The sequence below is a fragment of the Lissotriton helveticus genome, chromosome 1_1 (assembly GCF_964261635.1).
Source record: "Lissotriton helveticus chromosome 1_1, aLisHel1.1, whole genome shotgun sequence".
NCBI classification, from domain to species: Eukaryota; Metazoa; Chordata; class Amphibia; order Caudata; family Salamandridae; genus Lissotriton; species Lissotriton helveticus.
The window spans coordinates 1,605,031,227-1,605,043,541 of record NC_136057.1 but is presented as its reverse complement, the minus strand read 5'-3'; the positions used below and the strand labels follow the sequence as shown (position 1 = coordinate 1,605,043,541).

Sequence of the window (12,315 nt, the reverse complement as noted above, 5' to 3'; positions counted from 1 at the left end):
GACGTCAGATCTTTCTTTTTCCACGCCAGCCAGCGCAAATCCGGAGAGAGCCTGCCCCTTAGTCTTTTTTGACTAAACATTTTTCGACTTATGTCGACATATTTCTCGAGTCATCGACTCCTGGTGCACAAGACCTGTCCCATCGCCGGACCGGATTTAAGCCCTGTGACTCCTGTCATAAGCTGATGTCGGTCACGATCCTCACCACGATTGCCTTTGGTGCCTCGCGACCACGATCCGAAGTCGTGCTCAGACTGCTGGGCCATGAACCCAAAGTCTTTGCGGGAGCGGTCCTGAAAGCTTTTGGAGGCCCGGCAGTCCACTCTGCATTGTTTGAGGTCCCAATCGAGAGGAAGGTTGCGGGACTGGTCGCAGAGTCACCACTACTCGTCCTCGAAGTCTTCGCACTCCTCCGGTAAGTTGAAGCACAAGAAAGTGAAGAAGCGTCGTCTCTCTTCACCTTCTTCCCACCCGTCGGCTGATGCGACGTGGGACCCGGACTCCTGAGTCGCCTTCGGGGCCCGCTGGGATGGCTCCGTGCTTCCCTCCCTTTCCCGGAGCCGGAGCGTCCCCTGCCCAGCTTTGTGCATTTTACGAAGTGCTTCATAGCATTTTTGGGCAGCCCAACTCCGCAGCTGTGCCTTCGGGCCCCATGGACTTGGCTGGGGACCCTGGGCCTTCGATGCCGGCGGCTCTCCTCAGTGCCGGAGGGCCCCCATGGATCCATGCCTGGATCCGGATCGATGCCAGTCGACCTCACGGTACCTTCCCCGGTGCCGATTCCAGTGACTACGCTCTGAAAGCTGGTTGTGCCCCCAATCGGCATCGACCTCAGCCTCACCCCCGACTTGAAGACGGCGCCGGACCAACGTCAATACCAGAGCCAGAAGGTACTTTTGTCCTGTTGTTCATCCCTGGCGTTCCCTATAGCCCTGTGTGGCAGCCAGAGGAGGGTAATGTAATGTAATGTAAATCGGTACTTGTTGAGCGCGCTGGCTACTCCACCGTGTGTCCCGGCTCTCGAAGACCACGAGACAGACATCAGAACTATAACCGAAAGGAGCAGAAGACAAGAACTATTGCTGCAAATGCCAAGTTTTTAGCTGCTTACTGAAGGTAAACAGGTCCTGCACCTGCCTGAGAGATCATGGCAGAACAGTTCCATAAACGGGAGGCCAGCACTTGAAAGGAGCGGCCACCCAGATGGGAGCGGGAAAACTCATCAATAGTCATCAAAAGCTGCAATGAAGACCTCGGGGCTCTTCGCGGCACATAGAGCTGAATCCTAGTCCTAATATAGGAGGCACCAGTATCATGAAGGGCCCTGAAAGCGAGGACCAGAGCTTTAAATTTAATCCTCTTCCGTACCCGCAGCCTGTGCAGCGACTTCAGATGGATAGACATTCGCGCTCTGGGTCCTACCATGAGAATTGCTGTGGCCACCACATTCACCCCCAGTCACAACATTCCGTCCATCATCTTGTGTGTTTTGCTGTTCACCGTATGTGGGAAGGGTATGCCCAGACGTGTCCCTTGCTTACTACGCCACTGGAGTCAAGCTATCGTGGCTGAAGACGGCTGATAGCCAGAAACCGGTCCTAGGATGCTTGATTCCGGTCCAGGGAAGACATGGCTTGGCAGTTCGGACTGGACTGTTCCCATGAGGCACAGGGTCAAGACTGATTTGCATATGGCCATGTCTGAACTGGGGTGGCTTGGTGAGCAAAATAACGATGGATTAAACCCAGATCTGTGACTGGGGGTGAATGTTTTGCCATTGTGCAACATTCCGTCCATCATCTTGTGTGTGTGTTTTTTTATTCGTAGATCTCACTGCAGATTTTGACTGGAAAACTATGCAATTTATTAGTTGACATGGGGGGTGAAAGTTCCATTAGTACAGTTTGAGACAGCTTTACACTGATGCGAAAGCAAGGGTTCGTTAAGTAGCTAAGGGAGAATGCACTGCACCGATCAACGTGGAGAGGGGGGTCAGCCAGGGCTGCATCCTGGCACTGTTCTTATTTACACTCTACACCAATGGGTTGGTCCAAGCCTTGGTAAACCAGTGCCAGGACTGGCCTTAAATAAATAACCGCCCCCTACCTGCCCTTCCATTTGCGGACGATGTAGTGCTGATTGCCCAAACGCAATTGGGGCTCCAAAGGGCACTGCCAAGTTACAATGTGTAAATTGAAAATGTGGGTCCTAGAGTGAATACTTGAAAAACGTTTATTATGAAGTGGGAGAAAGGTAGTGCAAAATGCAGAGACATATTTGTTGATAATAAAAAGGTGGAATCTACCAAGACATTTCCCTATTTAGGTATTGTATTTGACCAAAAGGAGACATGGTCCCAGGCTGTCAAAGTTGGGAAATTGCTATTTATGAAAACAACTGCTGCCCTAGCTAATTTTACAAGGAAACTGGGTAGAAGACGTCCCGATGAGCTGTTGTATATATATCGAGCAAAATGTGTTACTACGGCCATATATGGTGCAGGCGTGTGGGGTTACTGTGATCCTAAACCCATACAGATGGTTGAGAACACATTTTTTAAATTCTTATTGGCTGTGCCAGTCAGTACTTCTACTTATATATGCCTTTCAGAACTAGGGATACTGTACATCTCTGACTTGACCTAATAAAAGTCCAACCTGTCCTCTTGTGGCACAGGATTTGGACTTCTCCAAAAACTACTTTTAATCCTGAAAACATAAAAGACAGCCGTAAGCTACAGAGGGTTCTTGATATCCCATGGCTAAAATATATAAAAGATTTTATAAACAACCTTGTGCACCCTGAATATTATGATGACCCATTGTGTTACTAGAAGGGATTTTAAAAGATATTGCATGCTGCATTTGGAGACAAAAAGATTCTCTATGGAGGCATTAAGACCATCGGTACAGTCTAACCAAATGATATTGACCACTAATGATATTCAGCCATACCTAAAAATGATATTAAGTGGTTATGATAGATTTGTACTGACCCTTTTTAGATCTGGGATATTTCATCGATTAATTAGTTTCCCTACAGTAAACGATTGGTCTAAAACGTTGAGCATTTGCCCATGTGATGATTTGTCCCAGCAATCGACAATACATGTATTTTTATTTTGTAAATTCTATGAAATACAAAGAAGCCGATGTATATTACCTATTTTAAGGTTATTGGGTCTAAGACAATGCCGTCCAGCATTTTTATTACTGGAATGTTTAGATAATTAATGTTTTATGAGGTCGATCGCATCCTTTTTAAGAGCTGCAATTAAATGTAGAATAAACATACATGAAATATTTGAAGTAACTTGAATGAAATTATAGTAAAGCTTTTAAGTAACTCTGTACCATTAAATATATTTTAAGCAATGTTATTTCACACAGATTTTGATCACAAAATTCATGTGTTTTATGGTGTATGCGTTTATAATTTTTCTGCCAAACAAAATCGAATAAAGCTTTGTTTGATTGATTAATACCAAACATGCCCAGGTTCGTAACAGCCAATATATAGTTGGCCATCGCGTAATGACGCATTGCCACTATATGTCTCAAAATGGCTGACCGCACTTACAAAGCCTGGAGAATCGACTCGGGGGGGTTGCAGGGTGTGTCCTGCTCATACAGGGCACCCTCACACTTATAACCTAGCACCCTGCCTACAGGATTGAAAGACCTGCCTTAGGGGTGACTTATAGGTTTTAAGTGTAGTGACCACAGATATAAGGTAACCTACATCTGGCGTAAGTGGTGCTAGCACCAGCTTACACAGGCTGCAATGGGAGGCCTATAGTCACAGTTTGAGTGGTCTCTCATGGGTGGTCTAATATATTCTGCAGCCCATGGGGGACTTCTGGTGTACCTGTGCCCTGTGTACCTTAGTTCCATATACCAGGACTTACATGGGTACCCCAATAGCCAACTGTGAAGGTACCAAAGTATTTGACATGACAAATTTAGGGAGGAAGCACAGTGGCTGGAGTCCTTATTAGCAGGATCCCAGTCAGACCAGTCAAAAACATACTGACATCATTAAAAAGTTTGGGTAACAATGAAAGCAGATCCTACTTACCTACACAGGTTGACAATACAACCACAATGAGTTACTAAACTATTATGAAGGGATAGGTTCAAGAACTCCTGGCCTCAGACGTTTAGACTATTTGGAGGAATCTCTGACTAGGAATCCTTATCTGACAGCAGTCCATCTCAATATGATGGACAGGGTCAAAGCGGATATGCTCAACAGATTTTTGTGGGAGAATAGTAAATGAGTCTTAAGTGACAAAGAAAGACTGCCTCTAATGGAGAGCCCCTCAAGCTACTTGATTTACTGATTGTGCCTAGAAATTGGTAAGGATCCCACAGAGAACTATAGTCCTAGTTTTTCAGGGTAAATCTTTTCTGTTTTCACATTCTGTGCATTATTCTGCCATTTAGTGGTTGGTACCAGAATACTTCTTAACCTCTTTTTTCTTTCTTTTTTATGGTGCGCGTCGTCTTGTACCATTTGGTGGCAAGACCCTTGTGTTGTCAAATGTGCACCCCAGAACCCCTGGTGTGTAGTTGCCATCTAAAGATTCTTTTTAGGTCTCGCTTGAGTAGCATCCGAAGGATGCGTCCAGCTAGAGACGTATAGCCGCCCGTCTCGGGGGAATTAGGGACAGGAGGGTGTCACGCGCTTCTGCTGCTGGATTTGCCTGCTTGAACGCGCACGTCGGCTCCGTCCACATTCTCAGCAACATGCATGCGCATACACACACAGACAGACACTCGCTCGCTCACACACACACCCTCCCCCCACAGCCATCGGCCTCTTTTAAACATACACACAGACTCCAAGACACATACACACACGCACGCTCACACACATACAGAGCCCCCCGCCGCCGCACGCGCACACACACATGCCCCCCGCCCTCGCAGCTCAGCAAAGGCCCCCACTCACCGGTACTCGTCTCCAGCTCTCCATGCGAGGGCTCGTTGCAGGCGGCGGCGGTCTCTTCCTTCGGTGCGGGGCTCTCTCACCTCACGGGAGCCCCGCTAGCGCCAGCCGCCCTTCTCCTCCTGCCCACACGTCCCAGTGCTGGGTAGGCTCCCGCCTGGGCTTCCGGTGTGTCTTGACGTCCCGCCCCCGGCCTGCCTGACTTCCGCCCGGGATTGTGCACGCCACGCATGAGTCCATGACTTCCTGCTGTGTCTCTTTGGTATTATCGAGGGAAAAGGTATTTTAATAATAAAACGTTACAAATGTTAAATTATTTGGTGCGGTATGAGGAGAGCTACACAATCCCTGTTCACGTTTTTCACTTCAAAGCACGCCCCATTGCACACCCAGGTGCGCCTCCGTCCCAACCTCCAATCAGTCTCCTCCATCCTAACCACGAACCTCCAGGGGCCAAAGCAGCAGAAATACAGAGCTCCCCCTAACTCAGCAATGAAAACTCCTCGCTGCCTCCTCCCCAGGCTGCCTAAGCACGGTGTCCCCCCCCCTTGCACCCTTCCACATGAGCCCCAGGACGATAAACCATGATTAGACCCAAACCCAACCCCACCCCCTCCAAAGACGGCAGCTCCGAACCTAAGGCTCACATCCCCCCCCAAACCCAACCATCCCCCCACTGTCCTGTTACGCCACACTCTATGCTCCCAAGCCCCATCTCAGCAGCTGCAACACCGTCCTCCTGTCCCTCTGTACTTTTTTCAAGCCCACAAAAAGATGTTAATATTTCACTTCTGCTCTTGGATTTTCGTCTCAATAAAATACACTGAACATAATCTTCACAAAAGTTAATTACAACAATATACGCTAGTGCCATTATAAATTACAATAACTTTTTTCTAAGTATTAATTATAAAAAAAATTAAAAGCCATTGTTATGTGTATTAACAATACATCTAAGTCATGTAAATACAACACATATTGTATTACAAATGCTATAGGTGTCACATTCGCGAAAGTTATAACTATTGGCATTGTAAATGACTAAGCTATTAATTTCGCTATTTTCAAAACCAACACATAAATAAAAAATGTGTCATTTACAATACCAATAGCTCAAACTTTCCTAATGCGAGACCTATTGCATTGCAAATGCTTGTTTCTGCAGTTGGTTTTGGAAGCAACAGCTGAAGCACAGCGGACACCAAGAGATTTCTTTCAAGAAAAGCCAAAGATTTGTTAAATGAAAACAAAGGGAATGATAGTAAAAACAGATAGAAGGTTAAAAACAAAAATTCTGAAAACCACTGGAGATTTAAGTTAACTGGATAAGGCATCGACCAACTGGTCGGAGAATGCATGAAAGGGGACAGCGAATCACCCTGGAAAAAAGGAAAATACACCCTTTAGATCTGTAAAGAGCGCCACTGAAAGTTTGCCCAGAAGAACAACACGAAGTCTATAACCTCTTTCTGTTAAGAGTCCACGACATGAAAAGCTGCAAAGCTTCTACAGAGTTCAGTCAAAAACCTTGAGAACAGGTAGGAAGCAGAGACAGGACCACCCCATCTTGCAGACACAAAAGAATAGGAGATATTCACTGACGGTCCTCGGACTGTCAAGCAAGGAGGACAATGTTGAGGACACAGAAGTGGCTCAGGCGGAAGGCTCCGACGCCACAGTAGAAGAGGTCTGCGAAGTAGAATAAACCAGCCAGCAAAGTAGCTCAAAGTTTGAGAACCTCAAAAACACACCGGGGAACTTAAAAAAAAAACCATCCTGGAGCCGAGCCGAAGACTACGTACCTTAAAAATTAAAAGGATTTCGACACATCAGTAAGGGAATTTCGGATCCTTTTAAAGCCTCCCGGGGAGAAGAGTGGAGAGGAAGCAAAACAATATCTCGATCCACCAGCAACCCCAAACCACAAGAAGAGGAAAGAAAATGTTCTTCTGTGAGGACGGCCTGGGAAACTAGGGCATTTTTTTAGGATGTTGAAAGGGGTGACGCAATGGTAGGACCTCAAAACATATTCTCTGGAGAACCAGTCAACACATACCCTTCGAGGCCATTGCCACCCAGCGACATTGCGATGTATATTGCTGATGTAAAAAGAGCAGTAGATAAGTACAGAGTACAGTTGGCGGAGGAGAGGACACAGGCCTCTTTCTTCCTTGAGACAATCCTGCTATCAAAGAGCAGAAATCAGTACCTCCTCATACTTCCAAGCATCCTGGATCAGGGAAGGGACTCTTTCAGAGAGTCATCATTCTAGCAGTAATACAGACATTTGAAAAAAGTACAAGCATTCCTCAAAGGACCCTGTATACATCAAGGACAATGTGGTGGTCAACCTCCAAGAGTTAACAATGATGCTGATACAAAATGAATGCACAGCATTTGAATCCATAAAAGATTCACATTGGAAAACAAAGATGTAGGAGTATTCTTGCAGCTTGAAGAATTTTCTGGATTCACATACCCACGTCCCCATGAAATGTGGTACAACACAAGCATGCAAACAAGGAGCCATAGGATGGAGAATGTTTATCAAGTGAAAGTCTTGACAACCTAAGTACATAAGGTTGCCAAGAAAGAGAAAAAAGAATCTAAAGATGACAACCACTGACCGGGTCTACTGGCGTGCACATACAACATCACAAGGGAACAAACCTGATACCAAATGGTATCAAAAGAAACCCACACAAAAAAAGAGGAGACTAAGAATCATTCCACGCCCACCCACTAGATAATGGGATAATGCTCAGCATGCTAATACAGAAAATACTTAAAGATGCAAAACTATTTCTACAGGTGAGTAACCATTTCATGGTGAGTAACCATTTCATGATGTTCCACATAAAATGTATTGAAGTCTTAATCAACTTCTTCTCACCAGTGGTAACATGAAAAAGATTACTACATAGGAGTCGATACCTAACATATTGTAAAAGCTAACTGAAGTGACAACCACTACACAGCATGATCAGATCCTGTTTATTTGGCCATTTTTAAAAGAAAATTTATTTTGGTCCTTATAGCCTGTGATTAGACTACATAATTATTTTATTGTAAATTATTGGCTTTGTATGCATTTCTCTATAAATTGTTTTTTAAAAGTGCTACAGTGCCACATGAGCGATCATTCATTTCTTTAGAGTTAAAGACCCTCATGGTAATTTAGGATTACAGGTATGTAAATGTTCCTTACCTTTGTGGTAACCATGTTATGTGCTTTTCTCTTCTAAATAGGCTACCTCCTACCTGGCTGCGGCGCATTTACTTGGATTAGGTCCTTAATAATAAGTTCAACTACTGAGTTGGGCATCACTTCCAGAGAAAAGAGCAGAGCTCATGCCTGAAACCTTGTGACAGTGTGTTTGTTTTAATAGCCTTGAGAAGCTCTTTCCAGTTCTGCCACTAGGAAACTGGATAGCTAACTGTTGAGAACAGAAGTGAGCATTTAGATAGGGAGTAACAGAGTAACTGTAAAAGAAACATCATAGTTAAAAGGCATTACTTTTAGATAAGATTGTGATGCTTGGAGCTGGAAGCATTTTTTATTTCAGCATGGCAGCTCCTTGAGGAGGCTGTGTCCTCAAGTTGCCATGAAGTCACATTTATAAAATAATTTCCAAATTTCTTATCTCTTTTCCTTAAAGTCCTGTTGTGATCTACCATACTTTGACCTGTTCCCCAAGATTACCATTAAGCAACTTTGTTTTGTTATCCCTTCCCCCACATCATTCATAGAGGCTGTAGATTAGCTACCATAATCCTTTGTTAGATTCTTTCTGTGTGTTATTAGGCCTACATTGAGGCCCAGACATTCCACACATAGAAAGTATAGATAGCCCTGGCTACGATATTTAAGGGCCGTACAATTTGCACTCCATCTCATTTTAAAAACGGAGAATGTGGCATAACGTGCTAATTTTATTCCCCATGATGAGGTTTGGAAACTTCGATTATACACTGTTTCTGTGGTTTTACTTGTCAAAAATCATACTGGAAAAACTCCCCTATGCACATTTACACTTGGTCTGTGGTCCCGCTTTGGGCACATTTGAGTTTGCACATGTATCAAAATTTGCACCGACATTGAAATGAGAACTTTAGTATTAGAATATTTGGACAAGATGGCCTCTACTTTTAGTTTTTCACTTTGCTTGCAGCACAGCAATGTGGTTGAGAGGACATTAAAGCTACCCTATTCACTCACTTAGTCTTCACATTGGCTTCATCAGTAGAAAACATGCAAATAATTCTGCATTGATGAACATCCTGACGTAGCACTCAATATCTGTAAATAAGGTATAACACATTTGTGTTCGTCAATGTTTCCCTTTTAACTTGGAGATGTAATTTGGATGTTGATGTTGGGCGGGCAGTATGATGGTGCATGTACCCTGAGCAGCTGTTGAAAAACAATCTTGCATCTAAAATGACTCTTTACTATCTCTTTCTAGGTTTTTTCGTTGTACCTCTTTATTTTGAGAGGATTGTTATGGGGTTTAGGCTCTCATAAGGGAAATTGTAGTAATATTGAAAATACATTTGAACTTCTTTAACATTCAACTCTGTCATTTGCAGCTGGCCAGGCCCATGTCCATGGTGCCCAATATTCCCGGGATTCCTGGTCCTCCAATCATGAGCAGTGGTGGTGGTCATATATCCCCTTCAGGTTTTTCATTGCATTCAGATGCAAAAATGGTGAGTTCTAAAAGAAAAGTGATGGATGGAAGCATTTGAGAAACATTAATTTCCCACCATTCCTAGCCCTCTATGTACCTGCAAGTTACGCACTAAAAGAGATTAGTTTGGGAGGTATTCCTGTATCTGAACAGCCATTTTCTGTATAGTATTTACATGTTAATTTTTGGCTGATAGGAACTGCAGAAGGGTACTTAATTTGCCATACTGCTAGTACACGTTGACTAGTAAAAGTTGGTGTAGGATAAGTTAGGACGTTTGTTGTGCCACAGTGTTCAGTGTTTGTCCTCTGAGTATGTAATTCATGTCTTATTTCGAGAAAAATTGACATGCATAAAGTCCTCACGGACCCAAGTTAGACACCCTTTTTGTTAGAACATAATTCTGTCATTTTGCATAAGTAATTGCTGAATTAAACATCTCTAAAATGTTGACGTGTCTTTGGAAAAAATGAAGAAAGACACCGACACTGCAAGATCGATGGGAGCCTTGCAGCAGTAAGCTCCCAGACGTTCTTTTCGTCGCTCATCGTACAGAGGCAACACAAGAGGCTACTCCTCAGAAAGTCCCTCCTCTTCCTACAAGACCCCTGGCCAATCCACATTCACCAAGGGCTACCAAAGAGGGGGTTACAGGGGTACCAACAACAAAGGCAGAGGCAAAAACAACACCTCCCGCTATGCCTCCACCCCTACCCAATGACTTTCCTTCCCTTCCCCCCCAACATTCCACTCCTGTGGGGGGAAGACTCCAACAGTTCCTGCCTGCATGGATCAACATCACATCAGACAGGTGGGTGCAACAAATTATTCACTCAGGTTACTGTCTAGAATTAACATCTACCCCCCCCCCCCCCCAACATACCACCCAAACAGCATCCAATGTCACAAGAACATCTGTCACTGTTAAAGCAAGAAGTGGTATCTCTGCTAGAAAAAAGTGTAATAGAACTAGTTCCTCTGCACCAGCAAAACAAGGGGGTTTACGCTCTATTTTCTAATCCCAAAAAAGGACGGCTCTCTAAGGACTATTCTAGACCTCAGACCGCTAAACATATATATAGTCAGACCATTTTCACATGGTCACACTCCAGCAAGTCCTTCCTCTCGTCACAAAACGATTAACTGGCTACTCTAGACCTCAAGGACGCATACTTCCACATTCCCATTCCCAAAGCTCACAGGAAGTATCTCAGGTTTGTAATAGACGGGCAGCACTACCGGTTCAAAGTACTCCCATTCGGAGTCACAACAGCACCAAGGGTCTTCACCAAGTGCTTGGCAGTGGTGGCAGCGCATCTACGAACACAGCACATCCATGTCTTCCCGTACCTCGACGACTGGCTCATAAAAGCCAGCTCACACAATCAATGCGTAAAACACACTCATACCACCATCCACCTGCTCCACGGCTTGGGGTTCACAATAAACCACACCAAGTCTCATCTACAGCCGTCCAAAGTACAGCAGTACCTAGGTGCCACAATAAACACCTCAACAGCGCTAGCTTATCCCACCACAGCAATGATAGCCAGCATGCAAACTCTCCTAGCAAAGTTTCAGCTACAACACTCCCTCCCAGCACGAGCGTTCATGCAACTCATAGGGATGATGGCCTCTTGCATCTTCATAGTGCCCAATGCAAGACTTCAAATGCGTCCGCTACAAGAGAGCTTATCACGTCAATGGAACCAGGCTCAAGGTTACTTAACAGACCTAGTGTTGGTAGACGATCGAATTCATCGCTCTCTGCAGTAGTGGAACACCAAGAACCTTTCCAAGGGACAACTGCTCCTAGAATGGTAAAACGGAAGAGGGACCCTGAATCTAAGAAAAAACTACAAAAGGGGAACAACCCGCCAGGGCGAGAACAAGAGGAAAAAACATGAAAGGGGTGTTCCCTAAATAACAAGGATCAAAGTTTAATTAATATCAACAGTATACCCCACACTAATGTGTGTGGGGTGTCCTGTTGATATTAATTAAACTTTGATCCTTGTTATTTAGGGAACACCCCTTTCATGTTTTTTCCTCTTCACAACTGCTCCTAGAGCCAGTTCCCCAAATAATCTTGACTGCGGACGCGTCGCTCTCCGGCTGAGGAGCCCACTTACTGCAACACACCATGCAAGGCAGGTGGACACCGCAACAAAAGTTACTCCACATCAATCACCTGGGGTTACTAGCAGTATTCCTAGCACTAAAAGCTTTCCAGAAGCAAGTAGCAAACAAAGCTGTGTTAGTCCGCACAGACAACATGACAGCAATGTATTACATACAGAAGCAAGGAGGCACACACTCCCTGCAACTATCTCAACTAGCACAAGAAATATGGAGGTGGGCCATACCTCAGAACATATTCCATCTAGCCCAACATGTCCCAGGAGTACAAAATACTATAGCGGATCTGTTAAGTCGTCAAACACAACAGACCGACGAGTGGGAACTTCATACGCAAGTTCTTCAGCCATTCTTTCAGGAGTAGGGACAACCTCAGCTAGACCTCTTTGCCACCCACGAAAACGCAAAATGCCCAAGCTTCGCCGCCAGATATCCACACCCACTGTCCAAGGGCAATGCGATATGGATGAATTGGTCAAACAGATTTGCGTACGCTTTTCCACCTCTACCACTCATGCCACTAGTAGTACGCTAA

At 44.8% G+C, this 12,315-nt stretch overlaps 1 protein-coding gene across 5 annotated transcripts in view; it reads left to right on the top strand.

The window, feature by feature from the left end:
- LOC144829111 (cyclic AMP-dependent transcription factor ATF-7-like) overlaps positions 1–12,315 on the top strand; it is a 741,502-nt gene that overhangs the window by 641,934 nt on the left and 87,253 nt on the right. For all 5 annotated transcript variants that reach the window (XM_078687923.1, XM_078687948.1, XM_078687956.1 and 2 more), the window contains one exon: positions 9,541–9,660. In XM_078687923.1, the coding sequence (XP_078544049.1) occupies positions 9,541–9,660 (120 nt within the window). The remainder of the gene's footprint in view (positions 1–9,540; positions 9,661–12,315) is intronic.